The sequence below is a fragment of the Adiantum capillus-veneris genome, chromosome 30 (genome assembly GCF_014529385.1).
Source record: "Adiantum capillus-veneris isolate H3 chromosome 30, ASM1452938v2, whole genome shotgun sequence".
NCBI lineage: Eukaryota > Viridiplantae > Streptophyta > Polypodiopsida > Polypodiales > Pteridaceae > Adiantum > Adiantum capillus-veneris.
The window spans coordinates 5,471,100-5,484,417 of record NC_140960.1 but is presented as its reverse complement, the minus strand read 5'-3'; the positions used below and the strand labels follow the sequence as shown (position 1 = coordinate 5,484,417).

The 13,318-nt window shown below is 43.1% G+C and overlaps 1 protein-coding gene across 1 annotated transcript; it reads right to left on the bottom strand.

The window, feature by feature from the left end:
• Nucleotides 1–7,110: 7,110 nt before the first annotated feature.
• Nucleotides 7,111–9,754, bottom strand: LOC147417476 (pentatricopeptide repeat-containing protein At5g46580, chloroplastic-like). Its single transcript, XM_086506793.1, has one exon. The coding sequence runs from the start codon at nt 9,646–9,648 to the stop codon at nt 7,534–7,536; it is 2,115 nt and encodes a 704-aa protein (XP_086362919.1). The 5' UTR covers nt 9,649–9,754; the 3' UTR covers nt 7,111–7,533.
• Between the last annotated feature and the right edge of the window lie 3,564 nt (nt 9,755–13,318).

The window sequence follows — 13,318 nt, the reverse complement described above, 5'->3', positions numbered from 1 at the left end:
AAGGAGGTTCGATGAAACCAAGAGCAACATCTTGATTTTGAACATTGTTGTCCTTTTGCAATTGTCTTGGTTAACCGAGTCAGAACCAACATAGCGTGAGGACTCCATGTAGAACTCACTTGAGAATGCTAAACGAGTTATCACAACCAAGAGGTGTCTTAATGCAAACCCAGGTTTCAGAATTTCTGAAGATATTAGAATAATGCAAGAAAACCTTGGCGTAACTTTCCATGAAGCTGTGAGCCATATTTCCAACTCGCGTGAGTATCTTGAAAAGCTCATAGCTACGAATGGATAGAATAGAGAGAGTCCTCATGTCAGACTTCTGAAAATTTTGGAACACATATAACTACATGTTCACCCCTAATGTAGGTTACATGCTAACATACTTTGTCAGCACACCTATTAGGTCCTTGACGTATGAAGCTATTGAAACGGTATCCAACCCCACCACAAAAGGTGGTCAAAGTTGAAAACCTAACCTAAGCAAATTCTAGAATAGGGAGAGAATCACCCATTCAGAATGCGTTGTGCTAACATATGCTCTTAGCAGATCCTTTAGCAAAAAGTACTTGTAAGCTGCCCATGCACATGGGATGAATAGCAGCAGTAAGAGTGAGGTGCTTCCCCCCAACCACTTACAGACAATCTTCCACAACTGACGATAAACTATGACGCAACCATTGAGTAGCCAGCCATATACTTGATATGGAATGAAGACAACCAACTAGGTTGAAAACGGTTTGGAGTGGAGTAAGCTCATAGATTTTAAATCAACCAACCACAGACACACCTACTTAACCATTACCTTGTACGGTAGGGTGTAAACTTATAAATCTGCTTGAAAAGTTGCACTTGAAGTGTAAAAAAATTGCAGAAACAAAAAAGTCCATGAATTAGCATGCCGCTCCAAAATAAATCAGTGTTAAACACTAGGGCCCATAACACCTGGTGTGCATGCATTTAACACAAACTTATCCAAACCGCAATTCCATGACGAGAATTTCCACTTTACATACGGGAAAGCCTGGCAACAAAAGTCGGACCATAACAGAATGTGACACCCCAATCACACCTAGGTACCAACCATGAGACATTGTCATGAACGTAGCATACTTGGCTATATGTAGAAACGACCCTCCGTTAAGGTGGTTTCACAACACTTGTAATTGGAACAAGTATGTACTTAGTACCTGACAATTTCTGGCCACTGAAATTGTTCCTGATACGGTGTGCTCCAAATGGTCGAATAAACGGATGCGACCAGCACGTAGGGACCTCGTCGTGACACATCATTAGGAAATAGGCGCCAGTGTCAGTCACAGAGACTCATACTCTCCACATGTGGAATATGTCTCTAAGAAGGACGTCCGGAAAAGTGACATCCATCAAGCACAAGATGTACTTGTGTGTGGAGGTAGCTGCAAACACTCGGCGACGTGAGTGAGAGGGACCCTCATTATCCTTGCCCCACGTTGGCTAAACCGAACTCCTTGAGTTCCTAGAACATGTTGTGTTCCATGTGAGAACATGTGTCAAACAGAACCGTACCATGTAGGTCTGTAATTGTGTCAACAAGATTCAAACCCATTACGATATCTTGAGGAACAGACAAGAGAGAAAATAACAATATTTTCTCAAAATGTTGTGCCCGTCCATGACCTTGTCACTTGGCTAAATAGCAAGCTGGATGAAAGCCTTTTAGCTCAAACATCCTGATTATGTAGGCATCGGAGATGAATTGCGTCATTATTTTTAGGGAAAATTACCAAAATACTATTGTATCTATTTTAATTGGATTGCTCAAGATTTTCTAATCTTTATTTCTTTTTGACAATCAAGATCCGTGTTTGAGTGCTAGCATGTAACTTGCCACAAATTACCTTGCAAAAACAGGTAATTATGTCTAAAAATAATGAAGCCTTCCGCATTGGATGTACAAGCCGAGCTGATTCACACACCAAACTACCATATGATAGAATCCAGAACAGCCCCAACAGGCTGAGAGGTGACACCATGACCTTTCTTCTAAGTGGATCATGGTATTCACTGGCATTATGGACCACCATGTGGCTTGCCCCCTCCCATTTTTTCATTTAAGTCGTCGTCCATTTGTCATGCATTTTAGGATTTTTTTTTTCTCTCTCTCTCTCTCTCTCTCTCTCTCTCTCTCTCTCAAAAAACAAACCACCCAAAAGCTTAAAAATCATCTATCATGACATTTACATAGGTTTTGGAAGACAAAATGAGATTACTCTGCGGCAAAAATGTTCGTTTCAAAGAAACATGTGATGGGAATGGGATTGTGCTAGCTAGGGTGGATGAAAGACAAATATCATGCACACAAGCGAGTGTGTGCATGCTAGATTATCACTCAAGCGAATTAGTTTCCAAGATAGATTAACTTGGACTCATAAACACGATCTTGAGTAGTTGCTAATTCATCACAAGCTCACCATAAACAAGAGAGATGTAATGCAAACTTGGAATGCATTTGCTTATTCATGAAAGGAGCTTTAAGTAGCTCTACAGCCTTGCACCATTACATGTGGGATAATTCCACTCTTCTCTCATTGACTCATACTCTAGTGACTCTAGGCCAAAGCTCACACCTTACAATCCTCCCCTTGAGGTTTGGATTAGGACAATATATTGAAGATTCTTTATCCACTAAGGATGATACAGTATCCACACTGGATGTCAATACATATCCGCTAAAGATGACAAAAATCCTCCCTTGAAGAGATGCTACAACTTGATCAGACAACATTCCAATCCAGGAGCCATACTCCAATCCAGGAGCAAAAACAACGCTCTAATCCAAGAGCAAAATCTTGAAAAATGTATGCTTCGCTCTAATTCAAGAGCACCTTCGTCTTCTTCAATGCTTTGTCTTCAAGTGCTTCATGGTATTTGTCTTCGTATCCTCCCCTCAAACAAGTGCCTCTTTCCTCTTTTGTTGTGAAATCAAGCTTTATTTCATGCATCATAATGACATGCAACAACATGCTAAAAGATTTTATGAAAAAACTTATGCAAAAAACTAATGTCTCCTCATCCATCTTGGTCATACTCCGAGAGCCCAAGCATGCGGTGTCTCTCATATACATTGTCACAAAGTTCTCACACATGGAGAGGTCTTATCAATTTGGAGACTCTACAATGCTAGTATCTATCCTCTTACAAAATCACAACTATTTTTTCATCCATGTAGACGAATATAATTACATATATTGCAAGAAGTTGTTGTGCTTGGCTACAAGATTTTCAATTTTAATGTGTACTTCGAAATTTTCCTTCAATGAGAAACACCTCTACACGTAAGTGAAGTCACCCTTCATCAAAAAATTGTCTTCTTTAATTGCTTGGAAGCCAACCTTGAAGTTTTTTTTGAACTCCCTTAGCTTTGAATGCTCAAAGTTTTGTTGATGCCTTTGCTCTTGAAGGTTGTCTCTTGGTTCTTTCAATCCTTGAAGTGCTTGAGCCTTTGGTGTTTGGGGCTCAAGAGCATAGAGGTCCTGCCCGTAAGAATAAACTCTAGTGGAGCCAATGGTAGGATATGCTGCAAGCCCGGCCATGGGAATATCCTCTATGTTTACAGGCTCGAGGCTTTGAGGCCTCTGCTCGGAGGAATGGGGTCCAATCGAGGCGGTGCTTTGATTAGTGGGGTCATGAGACAGCGCCCTTGTGTGGGCGGCTTTGGAAAAGCTTGTAGTGCGCAAGAATCGCCGCCTTAAGAGGCGAGTTACGAGGAGAAAAAGTGTCTGGAGTGACCTTCAAAAGGCGCCACTACCACATGGGGTCTACCCTACTGAGGTGCCTCAAGCATTGTGCTTGATTTGAAACGTTCCATCACGTCCACCCGCTCTCCCCTAAAAATAGGCAACCCAAATCAAACACAAGACCACGTCGACACCCCAAATTAGAGTCAATGCTCTAAGCCACAAGGCTTCTTGTGTGAGGAAAGCTAAAAATAACAAATAGAAACTTGACTTAGCAAGGCTCCACACACACACACACCTAATAATAGATAAAATTGAGGATGGTGATTGGAGGAGCTCACGAGCTCAAAATTTAGAGTTTGAATGCTCTATGGAAAGCATGCGATGAGCACTTTGAGATTATGTGACCAATGCAAGGAGAAAATGCTCAATGAAATTAATTGAGGGTGCAAATAAGCAAAAAAAATTGACACAAAAGTGTGTTCTGAATGCAAACAAAAATGGATACTAATCCTCTCCCTAACCAAGCATACCCATCCATGGAGGTGAGTGGCCTCTTGGGTGTGCCAAGGACATGCTCACACATAGCTAGATTTGGGCTTAATTAGTGAGAGATGCAACTACTTACGGCCAATGCCAATGGATCATAATGATGATTAAGAAATGCTAATTACTCTAATGAAGATGCTAATCACTAACATATAAAGGCATGACAACAAACCTAGCTAACAAACCATGGAGCTCTGATACGAATGAAATCGTGCCAACTACGGTGGATGAAAGACAAACATCAAGCACACAAGTGACTATGTGTAGGCTAGATTATCACTCAAGTGAATTAAGTTCCAAGATAGATTAATTTGGACTCATAAACACGATCTTGAGTAATTGATAACCCATCACAAGCTCACTATAAACAAGCGAGATGTAATGCAAACTTGGAATGGATTTGTTTATTCATGAAAGTAGCTTTAAGTAGCTTTACAGCCTTGCACCACTACATGTGGGATAATTCTTCTTCTATTATTGACTCATACTCTAGTGACTCTAGGACAGAGCTCGCACCTTACAATCCTCCCCTTGAGGTTTGGACTAGGACGATACATTGAAGATTTTTTATCTACTGAGGATGATACATCATCCACACAGGATGTTAATACATATCCACTAAAGATGACAAAAAATCCTCCCCTTGAAGAGAGGCTACAACTTGATGAAGAAAGACAACACTTGAATCCAAGAGCCTCACTCCAATCCAGGAGAAAAACAACGCTCTAATCCAAGAGCAAAATCCTGAAAATGTTCGTTCCGCTCTAATTTGGGAGCACCTTCGTCGTTTTCAATGCTTTGTCTTCAACTGCTTCATGGTCTTTGTCTTCGTATCCTCCCCTCGAACAAGTGCTTCTTTCCTCTTTTGTTGTGCAATCAAGCTTTATTACATGCATCATAATGGCATGCAACAACATGCTAAAAGGTCCTATGAAAAAAACTATGCAAAAAACTAATGCATCCTCTTCCATCTTGGTGATACTCCAAGAGCCTAAGTATGCGGTGTCTCTCATACACATTGTCACAATGTTCTCATACATGGAGAGGTCTTAGCAATTTGGAGACTCTACAATGTCAGTATCTATCCCCTTACAAAAGCACAATTATAATTTCATCCATGTAGACAAATATAATTGCATACATTGCAAGAAGTTGTTTTGCTTGGCTGCAAGATTTTCAATTTTAATGCGTACTTTGGATTTCCCCTTTAATATGAAGTACCTCTTCACGCAAGTGACATCACCCTTCACACAAAAAATTGTCTTTTTTTATTGCTTGAAGGCCCGTCTTAAAGTTTGTTGTGAACTCCCTTAGCTTTTGAATGCTCAAAGTTTTGTTGATGTCTTTGCTCTTGAAACTCGTCTCTTGGTTCCTTCAATCCTTGAAATGCTTGAGCCTTTGGTGTTTGGGGCTCAAGAGCTTAGAAGTCTTGCCTGTAAGAATCAACTCTAGTGGAGCCAATGGTAGCCTATATTGCAAGCCCGATCGTGAAAATATCCTCTATATTTAGAGGCTCAAGGCTTTGAGGCCTTTGCTCGCAAAAATGGGGTCGAATAGAGGCGGTGCTTTGGTTAGCGGGGTCGTGAGACAACGCCCTTATGTGGACGGGCTTTGGAAAAGCTTGTAATGTATAGGAATCGCCCCCTCAAGAGACGAGCAATGAGAGGAAAAAGTGTCTGATTGACCTCCAAAAGGCACCATGCTGCGTGGGAGTCCACCCTAAAGACCAACCTCAAGCATTGTGCTCGATTTGAGACGTTGCTTTGCGTCCGCTCCCTCTCCCTAAAAAATAAGCAACCCAAATGGAGCACAAGACCACATCCACACCCCAAATTAAAGTCAATGCTCTAAGCCACAAGGCCTCAAGGCTTCTTGTGTGAGGAAAGCTGAAAATAGCAAAGAGAAACTCGACTTAGCAAGGCTCCACACACACACACACACACACACACACACACCTAATAATAGGTAAAATTGAGGATGGTGATTGGAGGAGCTCCTGGCTCTAAATTTAGAGTTTGAAGGCTCTATGGAAAGCATGCAATGAGCACTTTGAGATTATGTGACCAATGCAAGGAGAAAATAAACTCAATGAATTAATTGAAGGTGCAAACTAGCGAAAGTGTTTTAAATACAAACACAAATGGTATTAGTCCTCTCCCTAATCAAACCTATTCAACCATGGAGAGTAGTGGCCTCTTCGGTGTGCCAAGGACATGCCCACACATACCTATATTAAGGCCTCATTAGTGAGAGGTGCAACTAGTTACGAACAATGCCAATGGACCATAACGATTTGTTTATTCATAAAAGGAGCTTTATCCCACATGTAGTGGTGCAAGGTTGTAGGGCTACTCATTGACTCATACTCTAGTGACTCTAGGACAAAGCTCACACCTTACAAGATGGACTCAACTATACCTCAAATGGATCCCAAAGCTCTTTGAAATTGACAATCAACCAAGACTTGATGCATTGTCCAATGTGCAGTACAGATCTACCTTAACATTGACAGTCACAATGTGCACTACAGCTCGACCTTAACATTAACCATAACAACGTGAAAAGTCACAATGGCCTACATAAAAGGAGGAGAAAGAGCACGTGTGACCCATTACTCAATGCCTCCTCTATTTACAACTACGAAAACTAACTCTCACAGTGTCCTACATATACGAAAAACAATGCTTATCTTTTACAAGAAATAAGAAAAAAATTAACTTGCCAAGTGGATTTAGTCAACAACCCTTATCCAACGGTTCATGATTGCTCCCAAGCAATCGCTGCTTACTGAGGCTTTATGTAGGCCAAAAAAAAAGATGTAGACCACCTGATGCTACAGTTTCCAAAACAGCTTGAAATGTATTTGCATTGAAAATTCAAGAATGATAATAAGTTTACTTCCTTTAACTTCCTTTCAACATGCTACAGCTGGCACATGAACTTTACAACATACACAGGTTGTGTAAAGAGCAAGTTGAGCAGCTATAAGCTGGACACATGTAAGCCATAGTTGGAGGCGGGGGCAGTTTGAGAACAGAATACAGAGGGACAACATTCCAGACATAATCCACCTGCTTGTCGCATGGTCAACCAAAAACAGTAAAAGTTCCAGCCACACCCTCAACCCAGCAAATGCCAATGTCAAACAATCCCGATGATTACCTGTCCAGGTAGTGTCCTCTGTTCACTTGTTGCCCAAGTACCAAGCATCAATGATCCTCATAGCACCAGCACCAAACAAGTGAGCAAGATGCACAATTTTTTAAACTTCTATAGCAAGAAGGGGTTCCTCAGAACCCTTCGTTCCCAGAAGCCAATCCTTCACACTGGCTGCCGAAGCTGTGAGCCAGCCAGCTCTGCTCTCCTCAAAAGGTGCTTTCAATTCTTGCACTTGTTTTAAAATGACAGTGCTCATGACAGGAACCGAGTCATCGGGGAAAGACTGCAAGCCCAAACCAACTTCAATGCTGAATTCGCACGGAATCTCACTCCCTTCCTCTTGGAAGACAGCACGCAGGCAACTCACCCAGCCTTGCAAAGCTGTGCGGGCAGCACCAAAAGATAATGTGCGCAACCTAAGGGACCACTCCATAGGGGTCCGTATCTGCAACTCTGAGTAAATACCAAACAATATCGCAATACCTAGAAGCTCCTGTGCCTGCTCAGCTGACTGCTTCATCCAGCATAGATCCAATAACAAATTGCAAAAAGGCCTCCTGCAGTCCTCTGCAGCACCGTTCAACATGGCACGAATGTCTTCTTTCACCTTTGCTGTGCTAATACTCTCTTCTTTATATAAATTCTCAATAACTGCTTTCAATTTTGGGTACACTAAACCAATTTCTTCAACCAGGGGTAACTTTTCTTCAGATCCTGCCTCTTCACACAACACGAGCGCACTGAGCAGGGCCCCAGCCAACATGTGGTCAAATGGCACATTAGCTGCTTTAATGTCATTCATCACAGAAAGCACACTCTTGAAATCTTTAGACTTTCCATAGCCCTGGATAAGATTCATATAAACTGGCAAATCAATTGATCGACCGCGACCCACCATTTCTTTCGTAATCTTTTGTGCTTCTTCAAACCTGCCTCCCTTCACATTCATGTCCACCAGAATCCTCCAAGTCCAGTCATCACCACGACATTCCTTTGATGCCAAAAGCTCTCTGTACACTTTCTCGCCCTCATTCACCCGGCCCATTTGTGCACACAAGCTAAGCAAACTGTTAAATACTACTGTATCTACAACCCATTCCTCCTCCTTTATTCGCTCAAACAGCTTGAAAGCTTCCTCAAGATCTCTCGTCTTTGAGAAAGTCCGAAACATCAAACTGAGGGTTACAGGCGAAGGCTTCAAACCCTCACTCAACATGTCATTGAACAATCTTACTACTTGAATGGACCTTCCTGAATTTCCAAGCATGGAGATAAGGGTATTGTATGTCACCACATTCGGAAATATATCAACTGCACGCATTTCTTTGTATACATCCCACATTTGATCAAAATTATTCCGCAATCCATGCAGCTTCATAATCTGTGAATAGACGACAGAATCCCATGGTTTAATGTCCTGCTGCATTTTTGCACAAACATCATCGGCCTCCTGCATGCGGTCAGCCTTGACAAGGATGTCAATCACTGCACTGTAGGTAACAGAATCCGGTGCACAGCCCGCATCCTGCATCCTTGAAAACCAGCTAAGAGCTTCTTCCGTCTTGTTGCACCTGAGAGCAAAGCTGATAATGGTAGAGTACGTAATGTTGTCTGGAGCTATGTCATTCTTGATCATCTCCTCAAGAAGGGCATTGCCAGTTTCCCACTGTTCAGCCTTGCGCAAGATTTTGAGCATGACATTGTAAACAAATCTATTGATAGGAAAAGAGGACTTCGATTTGGCCCATTCAAAGAAGAATAGAGCTTGATGCCAGCGGGTTTGTGCATTCAGGATGGCAACAATGTCTTTAGAGGTGAGAAAGGTTACCTCAGAGTCCAGAAGAGATGAGAGGTTGGCATCAGGTTCCTTTGTGAGAAAGCTGATGACTTTGCTGATTGTAGAGCCCTCAGAGGAGGGCTTTACTCTGCGCTGAGGTACAGAGTCTCGAGCTTTCTTGCGAGTGGGAGAATGCCACACGCGTGCAGGGGGTGGCGCCTCCAGAAACTCTGTCGATAGGGGCTGCAGTTGATCAGCCAAGGTTTTCCTTCTCTGCGCCTGCTGTGAAGAGGTCTTCTGAGTGGAGATGGAGGGCGAGGGAGGTGAGGATACGATTGTGCTGCTGTTGTTGCTGCTGCTGCGAATGGAGACGCAAGACGTTAAGCTCATATACGATGATGAAGATGCAGCTGAGATTGCTGTTGCCCCCGCCATGGCCATCTAGCCTGGCCACCCTCTCCAAGAGAAATGCAACAAGAAGCTAAAACCTTAGTCTTATCCTTTTCAGCTGTCTTTCACGCAGAGAGAGCTTCCCACACACAAAACGAAAGAGAGAGACTAAAGCCACGGCCGTCATGGGGACAAACTACGTGTGTAAATCGGAGATGGACGGCAAGCAAAAAAGCGATCGCACGGCCCGTGGATCCGATCCCAACACCTTTGTTGATGCAATACGATGGCCTGACCATGTGGGCCTCGGGACTAAGTGGCACGAGCATGGCGCGGTGGGATCTTCCCGCCTTGCACACGTGTTTTAAGTAAATTAGGGCCCCCATGATTCAAAAACGTGCACAAGGCGAAGTGGTTAGAGCATGTGCCTTCCATGGGTGAGGTCACGAGTTCAAACCCCACACTCGTGAAACCCCACGCTCGTGAAATGGGGTACCTTGGATTACTTCGAAATACGGGTACCCTAGATTACTTTTTTAGGGTCTAGGGTACCCTAGATTACTTTTTAGTAATCTAGAAAAAGTAATCTAGGGTATCCGCGCAAAGATCTACGGCCCACAGTCCTCTCGTCGTAGATCCCACCTCCTCATGCCCGTGCCACTTATTCTTGAGGGCGGGATTGGGCCTTTTGGAGTCTGCAACGTCCAAAGAAAAAACTAAAGGGAAAATTACCAAAACTAGTTTTGTCGACGGCCTCCGGTCGCCTCTCTCTCTTTCTCTTTTTTCGTGCTCTTTCTAAGCGCACAACTGCAAGCTACACTATCGGACATGGCCGGATGAAGAAAGAGCCGCCACTTGTCGGCGCGCGCAGGGGGGGATCCCTTCCCCTTTTATAATAGTATAGATACCCCTCAAATTTCAAAAATTCCCAAAGTATCCCCGATAGTTCGTCATAAATTCCCAAAATGCCCTTCAAATCTTCCAAAAGTTCCAAAATACCCCTGGAATTGAGGTAAAATTTCTCCAAAGATAGATACGAAGATTGATTGCCTATCAATACAAGATGCTAAAACTAGAATCTGAGTTGGTTATGTAGGCTTTGGAGACCAATTGCTTCATTATTTTTAAACATAATTGCCCTTTTTTGTGAGGTAATATTAACCACTGGCGTCCACTTCTAGTAGTCATGGGTCGGGCTTGTCGCTCCAATAGGAAAAGGGTAAGAGTGATCACCGATGAGAGGCGCACTTTAACAAGAACATTCAAGGGTTAGTTGGTTAAGTATGGACGCCCAAGTGTGAATGGGGAAGCTCATATAAAAGCCACCTAAACCTAAAAATCATTCATTCTTTCATTTGTGCAATGGAAGAGTGCTCTTGCTCCATCTCCATCTTCTTCTTCTTTATTTCCTTGTGTGTGTGTGTATGCGTGGTAGAGAGAGAGAGAGAGAGAGTGTGTGTGTGTGTGATCGAGCATTGCGACGACGGCACGGCGACGGTGAAGCGGTTGAGTGCGGTGCAGCGGCGGCTCCTTCTTCTTCGCGAGGAGGCTCCACGAAGGCGAACGTAGGGTGGTGAGTGACACATCTTTGCTCTCTTGAGCTTGCTAGATTAGTGTAGTTGTGTGCTTGGAGCCATTTGTGGCTCTCACACAATGTATCGGCAAGTCCCTTACATTGACACGTGCGATAGACGTGCAAATTTTTGGCACCGTTGCCGAGGAATGCCTTGCATTATACTTGAGTAGCACTCTATGCTACTTTGTGGTGCATTTTGAAATGTAGGAAAGGTAGAGAAGGAAGGCGTGTGTGTTGAGAAGGAGTTTGTTTTGCTGATGTGTATTGTTTTGTTAATAAGGTATTGAAAGGTACTGTGTTTTTTTTGTTCGTAAGGTGTTTTCTCTGTGATAAGGTGTTAGGATTAAGGTAGTAGATCTATAATGTTAGTTCTATGTAAAGTACAGTAAGTAGTATGTTAGCTAATGAGTTGTTGTAGTAGTGTGTTAGTGTGTAACAGTAGTTGTATCAGTTGTAAGTAGGTAGGTAAGGTCTGTGTGTGTGCTCGCGCGCACAGCGCGACTGCGGCGACCTTATCCCAAAAAAATTTAAAAAAATATATATATTAAAGGTAGGACCGGGATCGGGAATATCCCCCAGACCCAAGCCCAAGCCCACGCTCAGGTTCGGGCCTTAGTCCCCCTTTAAAATTACGTGTTTTAGCCTCACATGTAGGTAAAAATTGACCTTTTTTCAGGACCAACGGAGCTTCGAGTAATCGAACGCTGTGCTGTAAAGCACACCATGACCCCTTGAGCGATACGCTCTTTTTGAGCTATCACACGCTCTAATCCAAAAATCGATCATTGAAAAACATTAAAAAAACGAGTGAAAATGGACGCTTAAAAAAGTAAGCTGTTTGGACCTCATTTGTTAGTAAAGCATCGCTACATGGTAGCTCAATGCCGACAACAGTACCTACAAGTGTGTATCAATCGTATACACTCATGGGTCCTTGTACGCGTGTAATTTCTACCCCTCCCATTGTTTCAACTACCTATGCTCCACAACCACAACACCCAAGCTCTTATTTCCATGGGACCATACTGGCTAGCATTAGCATGTCACATCCGACGTCTGCTATGCCTAGGGTCACACATATGAACTTTGGACTACCACATGGCACAACACCGTACCAAACGTGAAATCTAAGGGCTTCCTATGCGCCAAGCCCAATGCCAATACCTACTCCACATGTAGTCTCTGTAGCACCTCCACCCGCGGTTCCTGCTCACTTAGGTGACTTGGCAACATGTGGAGTAGATATTGGCATTGGGCTTCCTATGCACCAAGCCCAATGCCAATACCTACTCCACATGTAGTCTCTGTAGCACCTCCACCCACGGTTCCTGCTCACTTAGGTGACTTGGAAACATTTGCTCAAGCTATCGATCGATCTATTGCTGAGAATGTGCGTAACACGCCTGATAGAGAGCCTAGAAGTAAGGTAGTACAAATAGCCAAGCTCACACAAAAATTTAGTGGAGACGGGGATGTGAGAAAGCATATCGAAGTGTTTGAACAAATATGCAATTCTCTAGGAGAACACAATGACCTGCATAAGAGTAATTCTTTAAGCCTAACCTTAAGTGGGAAGGTTGGGGATTGGTATAGAACCTTAAGGGTGGAAGAAAAAACGATTTACCCTACTCTTAGGAGATTGTTCTTAAAAGAAGACATACGAGAGGGAGTGCTTTGGGGTGTAGCCTCTCAGCTCCAGAAAGCCCAACGAGAGGAAGGAGAATCGGTGAGAGACTTTATTAGTCGCTTGAAGCATTTGAATTCTCGTTGTAATTCAAATGAGCGCTTCAATAATGATCAATTGCTTGATAGATTCATTAGGGGATTACGACATGAGGATATCTACAATGGCCTAGTCATTAGAGGTATCACCACTTGGGAAGCAGTCACCACCAATGCAATCCAATTGGAGGGTAATTTAATGATTCAAGGAGAAAGAGTGTCTGTTGAGCCTAAATCTATTAGCCCACAAGCATCGGGGCATCAGTCAATGACCCTAAAGCCTATTGCTAAGGAGCCAAAGATGTCTGAGATGACTTTAGCAGATCTCACCAAGGCCATTCAAGAGAGTCTTAGAGACAATCGTGCTCCGTAAAACAATCATATGTATCCAAGAAGGGAGCAACAATGGTGCTCAGTATGCTA